The sequence below is a fragment of the Pristis pectinata genome, chromosome 17 (assembly GCF_009764475.1).
Source record: "Pristis pectinata isolate sPriPec2 chromosome 17, sPriPec2.1.pri, whole genome shotgun sequence".
In the NCBI taxonomy this organism is placed as follows: domain Eukaryota; kingdom Metazoa; phylum Chordata; class Chondrichthyes; order Rhinopristiformes; family Pristidae; genus Pristis; species Pristis pectinata.
The window spans coordinates 30,041,121-30,060,601 of record NC_067421.1 but is presented as its reverse complement, the minus strand read 5'-3'; the positions used below and the strand labels follow the sequence as shown (position 1 = coordinate 30,060,601).

Genomic DNA, 19,481 nt, shown 5'->3' with positions numbered 1-19,481 from the left:
TGTCTCTGGTCGAGAAAGAAGCGGAGGGCGGTGAGGCCATCATGATTGAGATTGGAGATATAGAGGAACTGGATGTCCATGGCGAAGATGAGGTTGTGCATGCCAGAGAACTTAAAGTTATGGAAGAGTTGGAGAGTGTACCCACCGGCCTACGTATCCAACACATCATTCTCCGCCACTTCCGCCATCTCCAATGGGACCCCACCTCCAAGCATATCTTACCCTCCCCACCCTTTCAGCCTTTCGTAGGGACTGCTCTCTGCACGACTCCCTAGATCACTCTTCCTTCCTCATCCATCCCACTCCCACTCTGGGGACTTTCCACTGCCCCTGCCATAGATGTAACACCTGCCCCTACACCACCTCCATCCAAGGACCCAAACAGTCCTTTCAGGTGAGGCAGAGATTTACCTGCACTTCCCCTAATATCATCTGCATTCGGTGCTCCGTGTGGCCTCCTCTACATTGGCGAGACCAAACACAGAATACCCCAAACATCTACATTCCATCCGTAACCGCGATCTGCATCTCCCAGTTGCCAGTCACTTCAACTCCCCCTCCCACTCCATCACTGATATGTCAGTCCTCGGCCTCCTCTACTACCGGGAGAAGTCCAAATGGAAACTGGAGGAACAGCACCTCATTTTCTGTCTTGGGACCTTGCAGCCTAAAAGCTTGAACATCGAATTCTCCCATGTTAAGTAAACCAACCCCCACCCCCCCCCCCCCACCATGCTTCTTCCCTTTCCCAGCCTATCTCTTTTCTCCTCACTTTTTTTCTCTCTCCTTTTCCTCTCCTATCCTCCCCTCACCACCCCTCCCCCATGCCGCCTGCCTTCATACCTTTGACCCATCCCCTGGTGGATCTGCTTTCCTCTCCTCCCCTGCATCTACCTATCACCACCTTGTGCCCACCCCGCCTCCCTCTTTTGTCCACCTATCACTGCTCTGTTTTTGCCCCCTATATATCGGGCTTCTCCTTTTCCTATCTTCAGTCCTGAAGAAGGGTCCTGACCTGAAATGTTGACCGTCTGCTTTTCTCCACGGATGCTGCCTGGCCTGCTGAGTTCCTCCAGCATCATGTTGTTTTACATATCTTGGATTCTAAGCTTCATTTTTTTTCCAGAAAACATGACTTTCTTCCAGCACTGGTGCTTCCCATAACTCTTAGCAGGTACTGAATATAAATTAAAAAAATAATTAAGGGTATAAACCTATCATTTATACATATTTAACTTGATTTCTCATTTAACTTCAAGCCCCACACACAAAGAACTGAGAGGTTTTATAACAAAGTCTCTCTCAAATGATCTACACAACCTCATATACGGCACCTGCCTGATATGTATTGGTTGCCCATAGTGAACAGTAAGGAGCTTACTTTTATGATGCTTTTGAATAACTTTTTCTTTTCTACATTGCAGGCCGCATCTTCAGCATTGAGCAGCCTGGGTCATGTCTACACGGCCATCGGAGACTATCCAAATGCACTGGCCAGTCACAAACAGTGTGTTCTTCTAGCTAAACAATCCAAAGACGAACTCTCAGAAGCCAGAGAACTAGGCAATATGGGAGCTGTTTACATAGCAATGGGCGACTTTGAAAATGCAGTGCAGTGCCATGAACAGCATCTCAGAATTGCGAAGGAATTGGGCAACAAGCGAGAGGAAGCACGGGCCTATAGTAACCTCGGCAGTGCCTATCACTACAGGAGGAACTTCGACAAAGCAATGTCCTACCACAATCACGTGCTGGAGCTGGCGCAGGAACTGGGCGAGAAGGCCATTGAGATGAGAGCGTATGCAGGGTTGGGTCATGCAGCTCGCTGCATGCAGGATTTGGAGAGAGCGAAGCAGTATCACGAGCAACAGCTGAGCATTGCAGAGAACCAGAAGGATCGTGCGGCAGAGGGACGGGCTTCCTCTAATCTCGGTAAGAAAGAACCTCTTCAGAGCGGGAATGTACATCTGTTTTTGCATGTTGCTAACTATGTTAAGGCTTAGCAAAACATACACAACCCAGATTTCAATCAGTGTTTTAATCTTACATGCATACTTTATAGACCTCTGGAAATCAAAGCAACATAGTCAAATTTTGTTGTAACAAGTTTGTTACGATGAACTGAGTGTTTTAAGAACTCAAGAAATACAAGCAGGAGTAGGCCTGTTGGCCCTTTGTGCCTGCTGCACTATTCAATATGATCATGGCTTGTCATTTACCTTGGTGCTCCTTTCCAGCACTAACCACATATCCCTACGTTCCTAAAATTCTATCAGTTGCTGTGATGAATGTACTCATTGACCAACTTCGACACCCCTCCAGGGTGAAGATTCACTATACAGTCAGTGGAGAAATTTCTCATTGTTGTCTTGAATGGGCAATACCTTATGTTCAGACTTAGTTTTAGGATGCCAGCTAGGGGGACCATCAGCTCCACTCCACGTTGTAAAGCCCCTTAAGAAGTTTGTATATTTTAATGAGATCACCTCCCATTCTTCTAACTCAAGAAGACACATCCTTGTCTGCTTAACCTTTCCTCATGCGACAAACCCACCATCCCAGGAATCAATCTGGTGAACTGTCCCTGCGATTCCGCTCTTGTATGAATACCTTTCCTCAGGTTAGAGGGACCAGACCTGAGAATGACATTCCAGATACATTCTTTCTAGTGCTCTGGGCAACTGGAGCAAGATGTGCCCTATATTGAAATTTTCTTGTAATCAAAGCCAAAGTTGAGATTGCTTTCCAATTGCTTGATGAATATGCAAATTAACTTTCAACAGTTCATGTACAACGGCAGCCGAGTCATTTGAAACACTAACACCTTTCACACTCTCACCGTGTGAAACCTCTCTGTTTTCTCCCACCAAAGAGGAGGGGACATTGCAATATTGATTAAGCGTACCGTGACTGCAGTAATGAGGGAGGATGTCCGAGAAGGCTTTTCAAATGAGGCCATATGGGTAGAACTTAGAAATTAAAAAGGAGCAGTCACTTTGCTGGGGGTAAACTACAGGCCTTCCAACAGTCAGTGGAAGATAGAGCAGTGGATATGCAGACAAATCCCAGAGAGGTTTAAGAGCAGCAAGGTTATAATAGTGGGGGATTTCAACTTTTCCAATATTAACAGGGATTGCCTTAGTGTGAAAGGGCCTGGGGTGGAATTTTCAAAGTTCTTCTAGGAGAACTTCTTGAGCCAGTGTGTAGATGGTCTGACTGGAGAAGAGGCAGTAAAGAATGAAATTTAGATAATGAAGCGGGGCAAATCATGAGCATTTTGGGGGTAGTGATCATAACTGTTTAAGTTTTAAGGTAGTTATGCAAAGGAGTAAGTGTGGTTCTGGAAATTAAGGTACTGAATTGGGGAAAGGCCAATTTCTTCATCATAAGGCAGGACATGACAAAAATAGACTGGAAGCAGCTACTTGCAGCTATATCTACATCCGACAAGCAGGCGTCCTTACAAGGGAAACAGTGAGAATAGACTACATGGACTTCATTAAGGCCTTTGATGAGGTCCCATGTGGAAGACTGGTCCAAAAGGTTAGCTTGGGATCCAAGGTGAGTTGACGAATGGGATCCAAAGTTAGCTTGGTAATAGAAGATGGAGGGAGACAGTGGAGTATTACTTTTGTGATTGGAAGCTTGTGACCAGTGGTGTACCACAGGATTTGGTGCTGGGACCCTTACTGTTTACCATGTACTTTATAGATTTGGATATAAGATATATGATTGGTGAGTTTGCAGATGACATGAAAATTGGTGGTGTTGTCAAGAGGAGAATGGTCGTAGGTTTCAGAACAATATTGGTCAGCTGGTAATCTATGCAAAGCAATGACAGATGGAATTTAATTCCAATAAGTGCAAGGTGATGCATTTTGGAAGGTCTATTAAGGATGGGATATACACCATGAATGGTAGAGGCCTAAGGGAGTATTGAGGAACAGAAGGATTTTGGCGCGCATGTCTATAAATCCCAAGTCCCTACAGATGGCTGCACAGGTGGATAGGGTGGTCCTTTTATTCCTCCAAAACTAGTTTTTCACTAATACCAATTTCTTTAAGTTCCTCATTTAGTTTGTAGCCTGATATTACTTCTGGGAATTTTTTTTCTGTCTTTTTTTCATGTACGTCTTTTCCCCCCATGATACTGACAGTGGAGCCATGAAGTAAATAAATAAAGTTCCATAGGAATTCTAATCTAAAATTAAATTGTGGATTTTATTCACAACAACATTTTATAACAGCAAAATGTTGATTGCACAGGACGGACACAGAGTTCTTTAGGTCTTTAAGAACAAAATTGTAGAAAATGCAGGACCTGTGGAGAGAGAAACGATGTTAACGTTTCGGGTTGATGCCTTTCTTCACTGATTGTCAGCGATGTGATCTATTTGCCCATGTAATGCTCCATTCATTGGGTATATATATGCTGTGTCATCAGTGCAAGTGTAATTTGTGATCTGAAGAATTCTGTTCATTTTCTGGAGTGGTATGTTTAGATATGGAAATAATTTTAATCACATTCTACTCTGGAAAAAAATATTTTGCATGAAAAAGCAGACTATTTATCTAAATTTCTATGTATCATCTTTCATATGCGACTCTCCTGGATATGTAGTTCATTCTGCATCAATTTAAGCAAAGGCTTTAAATGCACATACTTTTGGTTTTGAACATACAGAAGACCTGAGGTGACTAATCCCGCACATCCCCCTTTCATTTTGGAGGATGATTGGATAATGTTATTTATTTCATTTGGAAGTATCTCCCATGTTCAGACAAAAATCTTTGTTCACCAGACTGATAGGTACCAGGCTATCCATTACTGACCATCTTCCTTATTTTCACAATATCTTTCAATAGTTCACAGCCAATAAACTACTTCCGAAGTGTAGTACACAGAAATGGATGTTTGCATGTAAGAAGCTCCCACAGACAGCAGTAAAAATAAATGACCAGATCTGTAGTGTCAATTGAAGTATAATGGTTGGACAATACACCACAATAACTCTGTGTTCTTCTCTGAAAAGCATCCAGAGATCTTTTGTAGCCTCTAGGAATATGCAGTTGTATCCTATGCCACAGCAGCCATTTACGAAAATCACATTTATCTACAAAGCTCCTTTAACATAGTAATATGTTCCTGAGATGCTTTGCAGGACTATTAACAAGCCAAATTTGACACTGACCCATATTAGCAGAGTTTTAGGTTTAGAGGAGTATCTTAAAGGAGAAAAGAGAGATAGGAAAGCACAGAAGAGAATTCTAGCGCAACTGAAGGCAACTAGTAGGGGAATGATTAGATTTGTGAATGATCAAGAGAACAGAACTGGAGGAGTGCAATGTCTCTGAGGACAGCGTTGGGGGAATTTACAGAAAAAAAAAGAGATGAAGTGATGGAGTGATTTGGAAAAATGTGTGCAAGTTGAGGTGTCGCTTGACCGGGAGTCAGTAGAGATCGGTAAGCATGGGTGATTGATGAACGAGATCGTGTGATTTAAGATATGGGCAGCAAAAGACAGGAGCAGAATTGGGCAATGAGAAAGGTGGAAAAAGATGGTCTTAGTAACTATGTAGATTTTTGATTGAAAGTTGTGTGTGAAAAAAAATTCTTATTTCATCTATCTTTGCTCTAATAACAATATTCAATCTTTACCTACCTTCTTACCAATTTGGCAAACTGTGGAAATATTTCACTTGTGAAAATATAATATTCCTGAGTACTTTTATATTGTGTTTAATATATTATGATCCAAATTCAGGTCTTAAACTGTTTATAATATTGTACTTTGCCCAAATTTGTTGTAAAATTTAGATTAATCCCTCATCTAAAAGGTGGCACAACTGGCTGCACTTCATGTCATCCAAGGTTACCTGCTTATTTAATTCGGGTTGAATTTGTGACCTTTTGATTCAAAAGCAAATATTGCCAGTGAACCAAGGCTAATAAAGAATATGAAAAGAACATAAATCTCTGTGTTGTGTTGGTTACAGTAAACTGTCCCAAAATGGTACATCAGTAACCATTTTCATTATCTAAATTTACTGTTCTCTCTAAAGGGTATTTAGAGAGGCCAAAGCAAGTGTAACAACTTATTAGCTTTTTGAACCCTTTATTTACTTAGTGAACTTGAAGGTCTTCCCTCAACCTTGAGATCTTATGCTGTCTTTTCAAGCATAGTATGACTAGGTTGATGACTATGGTGATTCATATTGGCAATTTGTTATTTGACTTGAGGGAATATAAAGATTAGAACAATTCTGAAGTGAAGATGCCGTGTACAATTCCAGTGGAAGGTAGGTGAGGTTCAAGGTAGCTGAAGAAATGGGACTGTCGGTGACAGGCTTACGGTATAAGTGTAAGTGTCTGTGTCTTTTCTGTGGCTACTGTTGGTTAGAATCAACTCAGTGTTGCCCATTGGGTTGCCAGAGGTTTGTGCCTAGAGGAATTACTCTGGCTAGGGCATGAGGATGAATGCTGCCCTACTGTGTCATTATCAACTTCCTCTTTCATGGACTTTAAGAAAAGTCACCAGGAGTATGAAACAAAGTGGACTATAACGGTTCAGTAGTGAAATCTTGTTTTGATAATTTGGCTTATTGGTAATTATACTGACAGGGACTCTATTGTCAAGAGAGGAAAGATAGGAAAAATAAGAATTTTTTTGCATCTGGAATTATTGAGATATGGAATGCTACCTGGGCATTGAGCACATGTAAAGAATACAAAAATAGAATTGCATAGCTGTAACGGCTGCTACTGCGATGTGAAAGCAAGACACTAGTCGGTGGGCTGCAGAACAAAAACTGATTTATTTTCCCGCCTTGCGCGGACATTGTAAGAGGAATGGTTCCCGCCCACCGAAAACGGAAATGACGTATGCACTATGTCATCAAACTTTTCCCGTGCGCGGGTTCTCCCTGTCACTCGGGAAAGACGAAGGCCCAATGCCATCTTGGGCCTCGCCACTCCGATGACACGCGACCCGACCGCCGAGCCGGTTTGCTTGCTCGGATGGTGAGTTGCTACCTAGCCTTTTAAAAGGAAGAATACTAATTTAGGCCTGGAGAGGGAAATAGGATCAGAGCAGACAGCTGCATTTGTAGGACTAGTATTAGCACCGTGTGTTAAAACCAAATTGTAGCAACTGATGGTTTCTGTGATGTACTTATCACCAACACATATGAAAAGAGATCTGCACTTCTTGGAAGGAATATTTGTTTTGATGAAACCAGTAACACTGTTTAGTCATGGAACCACTGGATCTTGTACAAGTAAGTAAATCCCTATATGTTATAGATTGTGCAGATTCTTATTTTTGCAGTCCATCTATGCAGAGTCTGAGTTTTTAAAGAAGGACAAGCAAAACTTAAGAAATTATACTAAACTGTGTCTTTTCACCAAATATCTCTGCAATATTGTTGGTGCAAAAATTTCAGTGCTCCTATTTATGAATGGGTTGTTGGATTCTTGAATAGGAGACTGGCAGTGAGTGTCTGGTGATGATCAGGAATAAGACTGGCAGTTGCTGTTGTGTGTGGGAAGCACAGTAAAATTCAGAAATGGTGATTTTGATTTTGCAGGGAGGGGGAATAAGAATGGCATTAGGGGAATGATAAGCCAACAGTTGGGGAAGGAAGAGGAATTATAAGATCTTGCAGTATGTCTCGGGGATTCCTGGTGGGAGTGGGTCAGAACTGGCAACATATTGGTGTGGAGAGTGAGACCACATGTTCAGGTCAAAGTGTCAGATTGGTTATGTTTCAGTGGTCTGGAGATCTGGGAGTAGGTGTTATGGGCAATTATTTCAGAGTAGGGGCTGGGGTAGACCCAAGAATGCAGGTAAGTCATTTATTTACCTTGTAATCCTCCAGTTTGGCAATGTGTAATTAAGATCATGTTGCCCTGGTCATGCATACCAAGAACGTAGCATGTCCAGGATAATGTGGTCCAAGTTCCCATGCATTGTTATGAGAGGAGCATTGAGTGGAGAACAACAAACCAAATTGATCAAAATGTTTCATGGTAAGTTGACATTTATCTCAAAGGATTTGGTCTGCAACTGTTGTATCAGTTGCACAGGCTGTGGTCACATCCTATCTGGAACACTAAATCACTACACACGCACACACTCATGAAAAATCAAATGCATTGCACCACGCTGAGATGCAAGGATTGTATTATAGGATTATAAACCTGGCTTGTTTTCCCTTGAGTTTAGAAGGTAAAGGTGAGGTCTAGTTGAGGTGTTTAAAATGAAGAAGGAATTTGATAGAGTAGAGAAACTTTCATTTGGAGGGGAATCCAGAACAAGGGGCATAATCTTAAAATTAGAGGGGCCCATTTCGAAAGTGCATTCAGAAAGTATTTTTCTGCACAAAGGGTCATAGAAATTTGGAATTCCAATCATCAAAAGACTGAGAAATCTGGTTAAATTGAAGTGTTCAAGTCTCATATTGATGCATTTTTGTGAGGGACACGAGGTCAGTAATGGAGTTTGTTATAAATAGGGGAATTACAGTACCCAAGACTGATATTGATTTTTGTTCGATAAGAACATCAGGTAATGTGGAACAAAAGTGCAGGTCAGTCATTATCTAATTAAGTGATGCAACTGGTTCCTGGGAGGCTAAATATTTCATTTTTGTTCCTGTTTCTAGCATCCCTTTTTTTGTTTCAAAGGCATCAGTGAAAAATATTGAAGCATGTACCTTACATTGTTCTGAATTTTGACACGAGCAGAGTTCCCATTACTTCTAGAGAATTTTCTCTGCACTGATTTTTCATTGGAGTGAGAGGGGCTTACAATGGAATGTCTGTACATGCTCTGTGAATGGCCAATCTTGTTGTTGGTTGTGCAAAATTTCAGAAATTGTTTACATGTGCACATACTGGGAGTTGTTACCATTGCTGTTTTAGCTGACAGTGTTATATATTTCAAACTGTGTAAATGTGTGACTCAAGCATCTCACAAAGACAGGCCTGTGATTGAATTTCACACACTTCAGCCATCAGGACTTTGATGATACAGATGTTTAATCATTTTAAACATCTCACATAGCTGTCATCAGCTGCAGTAGAGGTTAGGTGAGTCCATTAAGGTCAGCTTATGGGGGTTGTGTTGGCTTGAAGGGTTACAGAGAATGGAGGAATTAGGGGATGTCATTTCAAGTTGTTGATGTGACCATTGTGCAGCACAGGCCAAGTGGAGCACTGCTTGATATATCTCTTGCTCTGCCACACAAGCATTAAAAAAGGTGCACCAATGGACATGTTTCCATTCTATGCACCAGCCAATCTCTAAACAAGGTAACCAAAGAGAAAAAGTCCATATTCAGTTGTCAACTGTATTGATCTTGTCCTCAAGTTACTTCATGTAGGACACTCTGCAGCATCTTAATCCACTTTGCTAGCTGGACCCTGATTGCATCTTTTATTTAATATTCTTTTTCATACGGTCATATCTGATTGCCTCAAAGTTGGTATTTATAAACAGATTACAAGTAAGTTTCATGATAATATGAACCAAAAGGCAACTATGAAATCTAACAATCATAAGTTACCCAGAACATGTTAAAGCAACATTAAGAGCAACTAATTTAGAATGAATGATTGGAAAATCCATTAATAACAACAAAGGACCAAAATAAAGCTCAACATTTTTTAGATATCCCAGAATAATGTCGACATGACATCCGAATAAGATTTCAAATGAATAAGCATGCAAACGCTGAATTCAGATTATTCGATTTAGAATTTTTTGTGGGGTTAGAATTATATGATAAATATTTTTATCTTCAGGGCCCATTCCCAATGTGAAAATCCCGACAGCTGATTTTTCTGTCTGCAATCTAACCTATTGGAGTGGAATTATTTTGCTTGTGGGTTAGATTTATTACCACTGCATGATCAGTCTTATTGCCCAGTGGGGCATTTTTAAACATTTTACTTTTTCATTGGGCTTTTGACATGTTATTTTCTACCCTGCAGCCACAGAAATATGATTATTTTTTGATTTTCTGGATACCTGTCGACCAGGCTCTCAACTCAGTGATTTGTATACTTGTGATCAACACAGTTGTGGTTTTGTTTGTAGCCACGGGATGATGTAGAATGCACACTTTTGTAATTTAACTGCTGTGTCACATATCCTTGGCCGAAACATTGATGTCGTAAAACAGAAATTCTGATGATAAGTACCATTTAGATGGATGGAAGGAGAGAGAGAGAGAGAGAGAGAAAGAGAGAGGCTTGAAAATAAACAATAGATTATTTTGTTTCCATATCTCAGGAGTCAAGCTGCAGAGCAGAGAAAGACACAGAAAAGGAATATCAGAATTAAAATATAGACATCAGAATAAGAGTGATGGATAACAGACTAGAGTTTTATGCTTGCCCTATGGTGTACTGAGGGCAATTGATTAGTCATTTCTTAAAAGTGGTAAGTGGAGTTGCACATTTTGATGCAGATAATTAAGACGCTGCACATTTCTGTAGCTTGAAAGGAGCTGGTACATCACTATTAGGAAAGTTTGCTTATGAAACAGTGCCTACTCTGAGCTGTCTTGACATTGCTGTTGAAGATTCATTAGTACATACCATAATAAAAATAGAATTTTTGTGAACATCTCCTTCATGTCATATGGTATTTTCCACATCAATTTCTCAGTAGAGTTTTAGACAAATTTTGTTACGGCAGGTTTCCAGAACCCTGCATGGAGGACTGGATAACTGAGTCTGAATGCTGGTGCCTTCCAGCTAGCACTCATTACCTGCATCTGCTGACAAAGGAAAACATAACTGAAAGAGCAGCAACAGCAGATTCCAATTGCATCCCTAAGATCTGTGAATGTCTGACTTGCTGTTATACTGCATAGTTTTTCAGAAGCACCCCAGCATAGCATGTTTTATACATGGTATCACAGGAAAAGAGGCGCCATATTAGAGTGATTAAGAACTAATATTCCCTGATTACTGACAACTTGCCACCGAGCATTTTTGCAGGCATTGCTACATTTACCTACAAATAACCATGCGGGTCTGTTGCTTCAGGGCACTGGGGGAGAAGATGCAATATGCTATTTGCTGTAAAGGCTGCAAAATATAAGGGCAATAACAGTTAGCTGTGGGCTTAAATCTGGGTATACCCCTTGTGACAGGTAACACTTGCCAGCCTTTTCAATGCCAATGATCGATAATTATATGCACAATGCATTATTAACTGATTGGCAGAACTACGTTGGGTCCATAAAGTGCTTTTTACATGATTCATAAAAACAATTGTGCCAGAATGTACTACATAATTTGTATTTTTGCATAATGCTAATGGTTCTCTACATTCCTCATATCATCAAAGTAATGTGTTTATATTGTCTTAGGGGAGAAGAAATAGTCTATAAGTAAAAGGTTCTTTACTTGATTGTTTGCTTTTTGTTGAAGGTCAGAACACAAACGAACGCTTCCGTTCCGTTTTTAGAATTCACTCAATGTGCACAGCCAGGTGTAGAAAGAAAATTGAAACAGCATGGAGGGAAGAAATGAAACCTCACAGATGTCAATTCTTTTTTAATATTACAATGGAAGTAATAAAGTAACTGTACAGTGCTGCACAAAACCCCCGAGGACATGATGTATAATTTACAAGTGTGCATGCAGCTGGAACTGAAAGAGTTTATGGGCAAACAGTGGCAGTGAACCAAAAAGGATGTGACTGACTCTAGCAGGCAGCTATGGAATGAGCTGTTTTCAGCTTCTGTGGTATTAATGCAGTATTTTTAGGTGTGTTAGATGATAATGGCAGAGTTCCACTAGAACGATTGTCACTTCAGAAGAAAACTACACTGAATGTAATATTTAAATGTATTTTTATCTTGGTTTGTTACTGTGTTTGGGATGAAAGGAAGGTGATTTGAAAATCCCAGAGTCATGATAAGTTGCCTTTCTTGGGGAAATAAAACCTTTCTGTTTTAATGAGGTTTTATCAACAGTAATGTTAAGATATATATGCCTCATAGAGTCATATTCTATGACTTTATAGGACATAGGTGTAAGGTGAGGACTAAGAGGTTTAGGAGAGATCTGAGGAAAAAATTCTTTGACTCAGAGGATGATTACAATCTGGAACACCCTGCTTGAGAATGTGGTGGAGGCAGGTACTCTCACAATGTTTAAGAAGCAACTTGGATGTGCACTAGAATTGCCAGGCTATATTGGACTATGGACCTCATGCTGATAAATGGGATTAGTACAGATAGGTTCCTGATAGTTGGAATGGTGGGTGGAAGGGCTTGTTTGTGTGCTGTATGACTCTAAATGCAGATTGCATGTCACAGGATAGTCATTTTGGGATTTAGCATTAATTAAAGGATAAGGAGGAAGAAAATTGCATTTATGTTGTGCCTTTTCTGATCTCAGGAGGCATTTTACATCCAAGGAAGTAAATGGGATTAATATAGATAGCTACTCGATGGTTGATATGGACTGAGTGTGCTGAAGGACCTATTTCTGTGCTGTGTGACTCTATGACTTTATTATCAGCATTAAAGTGTAGTCTTTGTTGTAATGCAGGTAACTTGAATGTGTTTAGGCTGTTTGGTATTCCTGAGTTCCAAGGCAAATGACAAAGATAGAGTGACTAACTAAACATCCCTTAGTGAAGACAGTCAACTCACAACTAGCACCAAGCTTGTGTAACATTGCATCAATACTCAAGACAAATGATGCACTCAATTTGCAAAGGTTGACTCATCCTCATGAATACTGTACTGCTGTTCCTTTTAAAAAAACAGCAAGTCCATGCAAAACATAAACTATAAACACACATAAAACTATTCAATCAGTTAATTATTTACATATATGTAATTATACAACTAATTAGTTGCAGATCTATATAATATATTGTAAATAGATAAATATGCACAGTTATAAATTTAACAAACATACATTTACACAGTCACTTCACCCCAACTGCAAAATCCTTCTTTAATAGGCTTTGCTTACTATCTCTAAAATATTCACTCCAGGTACTGGTAAATTCCATTTATCACTGTAATTGTTTTCATGACAATACATAGCTCTCAATATAGTGTATTACGTACTAAATTTAACACAGGCTTAAAACATTTCTCAATGGGAAGCAAAGATTGAGGCCTGTGATTGAATTTCACACACTTTAGCCATCAGGACTTTTGTGATACAGATGCTTAATCATTTTAAACATCTCGCATAACTGCTGTCAACTGCAGTAGAGGTTGGGTGAGTCCATTAAGGTCTGCTTACAGGGGTTGTGTTGGTTTGAAGGGTTACGGAAAACAGAGGAGTCAGGGGATGTCAGTAATGGGAAAATCAGCCATTTCAAGCTGTTGATGTGACCATTGTGCAGCCCAGGCCAAGTGGAGCACTGCTTGATATATCCCTCGCTCTACCACACAAGTCAGTTGAGGGGAACAGGCTGGAAAATGCATCTGAGGCCAAGATCGAATCAGCCATGTTCTTGAATGGAGGAGCAAGCTCTAGGGGGCCAAATGGCCCATTCATGCTGGTATCTCTTACATTCTATTTGTTATTAACTAGCACAGTAGCTGCAATTATAGGTAGTATTTGGTACTGCATTAAATTCCATGAACTCAATCTCAAAAGGGACAATAGGAGAAGGAGGAGGCTTTGTGTCCCTTCAAACCTACGGCAGTATTCAGTAAGAGCATGGCTGTTCTGATCATGTCCTCAGGTGAACTTTCCTGCCTGTTTCCCATTACCCTTGACTCCCCTAAAGATAAAAAATCTGTTCATCCTGTCCTTGCATATATTCAGTGATTCACCTCTGCAGTTCTCCAGGGTAGAGAATTCCAAAGATTTACAACCCTGAGAGAAGGAATTACTCTGTATCTCTGCCTTAAATAGGTACAGGCCATCCTCTGGTAACAAAAACAAGATCCATTTTTTTTTACAAATGTCCAAAAGTCAATTTTGTCCATAAGCTGGAAAATGCACAATTAATCACTTCATGTGGTAACCACCTCCAAAGTATTGTAATGAATGGTATCAAAAGTACATAAAACTGATAAGAAAGAACAATTACTGAAAATGGAGAGAGAGAGAGGGGGGAAACTATTTCTGTAGTGTGCAGGAATGAATGTTTGTACATGTCATTTTTTGAACTTACAGGTGTTTCTTTTTTCAAAGAACTGTAATAACTTGAATAAATTGGTCACACGTGATTTGCTGTTCATAAAACCATGTTGATTCTGCTTAATTGTATTGTGGTTTTCAAACTGTCCAGCTGTTATTTCCTTAATAATGGATTCTAATTTCTACTTTGGTTGCTTCTCAATGCTCTCCACCTTTCTGCCTCAGCTTTCACTCTGAATTGCATCCTGACTTTGACTGGCTGTGGACACCAAACCTTTCCTCTGTCATGTCTGACATTGCTTCTCTAAATTATATCCGTTGCTTGTAATTCTTCCTGTTTCTAGTGTCTCTTGTCACATTCTGATGGTAGTGTATTGAGCTGATATCTGTAAATTTGTCTGCACACTGACATCTCTCATAAGATCTTGAAAGCTAATGAACTGTCTCCACATTGCAATGCAGTCTTCTCTCAATGCATCCACCTGATTCAGGCTTTTTAGTAATTCTGTAAACAACAAAAGTCTTGTGGGCATTGAACTCTTCTCCAGAACTCTCACTCTTTCATCTTCTGTAACAGTATCATCTTTGCCAATTTGAGTTGAAACTGCACCTATCCAGCACCCCATGCCAAATGTCCAGCCTTGTAATGGCATGACCAATATCCTGACACTCCACTGAACCAGCTTCCTCATGCTGACCAATCACATTCTATATTCTTTTCTTGACCTGCATATTATCACAGATATAAATATTCCATTGTTCCTAAAATGCTAAAAAAAAGCAGACCAAATAATACCCTGATCATAGACTGCCCATAATGGGCTCTCCTTAGTGATATCTCACCTTGGTCTGTTTTCCTGGTCCACTCATTAACCTTTCTTTGCAGAATACATTCTCAACCTCATTGTGGCCTCTTCAGATTTTCTGCCATCATTATACAATATATGGTCCACTTGGTGACCATCAACCAAGTAAACATGGGCCTAATCCTTGCTGCCAGACACGTGAATATTCAGCACTGCAAATCCCCGACTTTCAAAGAATTCTCTTAATGTTCTCTTTATATCTCAAAAGATATACCCTTTGCCAAACCCACTTCTGGGAATATTATGTTTCCACACACCACCATGTTTCACTTCAATCTTTCTGACTTGACTTCTGGCTTACTTGCTCCATAGCTGCATAGCTTGCCTCTTAGACCAAGTTTCATATTCCCCTTCAGATGGATTGTTGTCAAATTACATCTGCAATGGTGATGGAACATCATTATCCACACTTTGATCACCACACCTGTCCTCGTTTAGCTGCCTACCTTTGTTTTGTCCTCATTTGGGTTGTATGTTCTCTCTCTGTCCCAGATAATGATATGGTGGTCATTGATCTTTTGTTTTAGTTGGAACTACAGCCAGAAATCCTCATCTGATCCCTTCTCTAAGCTTTGGACTCATCGATCCTCATAAGCCCACCTGTTTGGACATGCTTGCTGTTGTGGCAGAGCAAAGTACTGCTGGGTGCCCACGCAGGATATACTCTGAGTTATTGTGGAAGCAAACTGGTGGGTTTCCAGTGGAGATAAATAGGTCTAGTTGCCTATCGTAATAATGGGCCAGGAAGAACACCAGAGGATGGAACCAAAAGCCCTGGCTGTAGCCCGCCCTGATGGTCTTCTGACAGCTCGTGCACTTGGATGGCCTTTTCCACTCTTTCTAAGTGCCACTGGAGATCAGAGATATTTGAAAAGAACTGAAGAATATGTGAATAATTTTAAAACAACAATATGAATTCAAATAATAAGCTAATTTCAAATCAGAAAATGTGAATTAGTTAATGTATTAATATTAATTAAAAGAAAATAAACCAAACCAAACCACTTATCTTCACTGAACTTTTAATGAAAAGCGGCAATTCTATTCACTTTGGCCCCAAAGCTCAATGAATTATGGAACTACTACTGGAGGCATGCTGTATCTTCCAGAGGAGCAGGAGGTTAGATGCACTGCCATTTGATCCTGTATTTCTGTGCTGTGTCACACAGGTCTGGAATTTACTGACATGCACACTACAGCAAGTTGACGATTCTTTGTGGAACCCCTGGCTAGTCATCAGTCTGATTTGGCTCAGTATTTCTGAAGTACTCTCATTGCCTCTCTTTGTGGTTTAATTTCGGCCAAGATACTTGGCACATTCTGGGTAACGATACCTTTATGTGAAACGCTTAGGTAAAACAAGGATGACACTAGACGGAAATGTTCATCTATAGAGCTTGTAAGACAATTAACACTTGTATGCATACTTAGCAGTGTTAAATAATTAGCTATGATCCTCATTATTTCCAAGTGTAGTAGTTGGAGGGTGAGTGGAATTTCTTCAGATCATTTTCCTTGACTTGGAAGAGCAAAACATCACTTAGATCTTTCTTTATATGCTTTTGTAATTCACAATAATCTGATGGATCATGTTAGTAAAGCAGACCTTCTGCAATTTATTTCCACCATTAGTGCTCTACTTTGCATATTCCACAATTGAATTGATGAATTGAGCCTCGTTGCTCACACTTGTACAGCTATTAACAGAGCTAATGGGTGACTTAGTATCATTATTGCAGTTCATTTTTGATTATCTGCTTAAGTTGCATACTAGCTGTGATATATTTTAGCTCCAAGATTGAACTGATTAACCTATGAGTTCTTGTTTGTATACTTAAGTAATAACACAGAGGACCATTTGGCTGTCCGTATTGGCTCTTTGCTTTGTTAATGAATCCTGCTGCTCCTCACACTCCAGTGTCCTGCATCTTCCTCTGCTTCAAATTATTTATTCCCTTTTCCCTTCAGAGCTGCATGGATCTCTGCCTCATCCACTCCTTATGGCAAAGGATCCTTGTTACAAGAGTATATGTGGAAATATTTTCTCCAGATCCTTTCATTCTCATAGGTGCCAAATGAAATGATGACCATTGTTATTTTTTTCCTATCAAAGCTGTTCATAATTTAAACAAATCTCTATTTAATATCCTCTTTCTTTTGATTGCCTTAAATGCAGGACTTGTGTATGAGAAAGATAGATTAGGAAAGATGCCTAGAAAAGCAAAATATTCAAACACTAAAATCTGAACTGATATCATCACATCACTCAATTTATTTTTACAAAACCTCTCCAGCTGCTATATTTCTATAACCCTGTCCATGAAGCCTGCCTGATAATTGAATTAGGCAGGCAAAATGGGTCCAAAGTCCTAAGGAGTCTTCCATTTATTGGATAAGAAACAATCGTTGGCCCATTAAGAATACACCTAGTACATCTTCCCTGGTGATACTAGAATACAGTATTTGTAACTTCAAGATTGTTTGCTTAAATTCTTGAAACTGAATGAGTATCTTCAAAGGGAAGCAGGTTTGTGTACAAAAGCTAACAGAAGTGTCTATATGATTCTATTTCCTTGAAGGCATCCATCCCCTTCTACTACCTATTCAGTTTGCAGAGTAAAGAAATGCCAAGCCTTGAGACACCACAGCTGCCTGCAGTATTATATGGAGAGGATTTGCCTTAATTCTTGGCAGTTGCTCACCATCTCCTGAAAAAAAAATTACCAGCTATCAGCATCCAAATAAGCAGATAGATTGGCAAAAAGCCAGTTTAGTAAAGAACTCCGTTAACATAACAGCTGGTATTTTAAAATTCCATGACATAATTTCTGTTTCAAGTTAACCCTGGAAGATCTAAATTGCAAATCACTAAGAGCTCCTGGTGCATTTGCTCAATGCTAATGAGAATGCTTTACTTGCTCTTGTTTTCTGTATATTTTCTTTACTGGGATGTGGTCAATAAAATTTAGTGCATGAACATGTACTGTGAACGAAACATGAAACATTCAAGGGGATCACTGTTATGTCCAAGGTTGCTGCTAGTAGCCAGTACAGCCCAAAATTTGATGAATGCAGCACCTTTAGATGTAGTACACATACATTCATCCAGAAGTACTGTGTGATACAAATACTTTTGTGTGCATGAATACAAAAGTGGAATTCAGATAACATTTGCTGTCTTACTTGTCTTCAGTATCATGGTCACTCCAGAAACACGATTATGCCATTCAGTATCACATCAAAGTCTCATCTTCACTTGATTCATTTCTGGAATTTACTTTTCATCAGATAACATATTGCAAATTAGTTTTGTACAAATTTCTTTGGCAAACCAAATGAATAATTGATGTTGATTCCAGAGAAGGTTATAGCTACATGTACCTCAAGCAGATGCTGGGACAGCCAATGGCCTATTTTGGTACCATTGAGAGTGAGAGATGTCGCTGACCTTGGCTAGACTCTTCATTCACAGTTTGTCCTGGAGGTTCAAACCGTTTGACTTATCAAGCGAAATTCAAAAAAGAAACCTGCAGATCCTGGAAATCTGAATTAAAACCCAGGAAATGTTGGAAACACTCAGCAGGCCAATTTGCATCAGTGGAAAGAGAAGCAGTTAAGGTTTCAAGTCTGGAACAAAGGGTCCCAGACCTGAAATATTAGCTGTTCCTCTTTCCACAGATGCTGCCTGATCTGCTGAATGCTTCCAGAACTTTATTATTTCATGTTTCAAGTGCTAAGCACTTTCAAACGTTGACTTGTTAATGGTGGGCATCAAACAACAAAACAGACAATAAATTAGTTGAAGCCAAGTAAATATTGGATACGAACTGTTGGAGTTATGTGGGGTCACATGCTGAGTGGGTGATCAGGGACCCTTATTAACAAGTTTACTGTTCCTCCTTCAGTTCAGGAGTTCTCCTTTCTGCTGCTTGCAACCCTAAAGACAAATAGAGTTTACTCATTGCAATGGTAATCAGCACATGTGCACATCACCTACTCACAGGGAACCAATTATGACTGAATGCAGTTCTTCATACACTTAAGTAGCATTCCAGAAATATTCTGATGCAAGGAACACACACACTTAAGTGACAGTGCAATGAGAAGCATTTGTAATACCATTTATACATAAAGAACAGGAATATATCAGACTTAGCGCCATGAGTAATTTCAATAGCATCCTGAAAACGCCAGCTCTGTGATCACTATTCATCACATAACAATCGCCATTAATCTCATTAACAATGTCGCCTTCCTTTGATCTTAAAAATTGCTCTCTTTTTTCTGAAAATATGTTGATCTTAATCAGCAACTTGCATTCATCAGCGATGAATGACCTCATTTTTTCCCCATGCTATAAATAAGTTTCACCTAATGGGTACCTAAGGCATGAAAACATTAGTGTCCATGCATTTTTATGATTGCTTGTTTGCAGTTCAGTTTTACTTTGTTCTTGACAGCAGGGGACCTAGCCCTTAGAAATT

General features: G+C 39.7%; 1 protein-coding gene across 1 annotated transcript in view; it reads left to right on the top strand.

Annotated features, from left to right (window-relative positions):
- The window catches only part of LOC127579325 (tetratricopeptide repeat protein 28-like), a 603,896-nt gene that overhangs the window by 406,219 nt on the left and 178,196 nt on the right, over nucleotides 1–19,481 (top strand). The window contains 1 exon segment of the mRNA XM_052032043.1: nucleotides 1,425–1,932. Within this exon segment, the coding sequence (XP_051888003.1) occupies nucleotides 1,425–1,932 (508 nt within the window).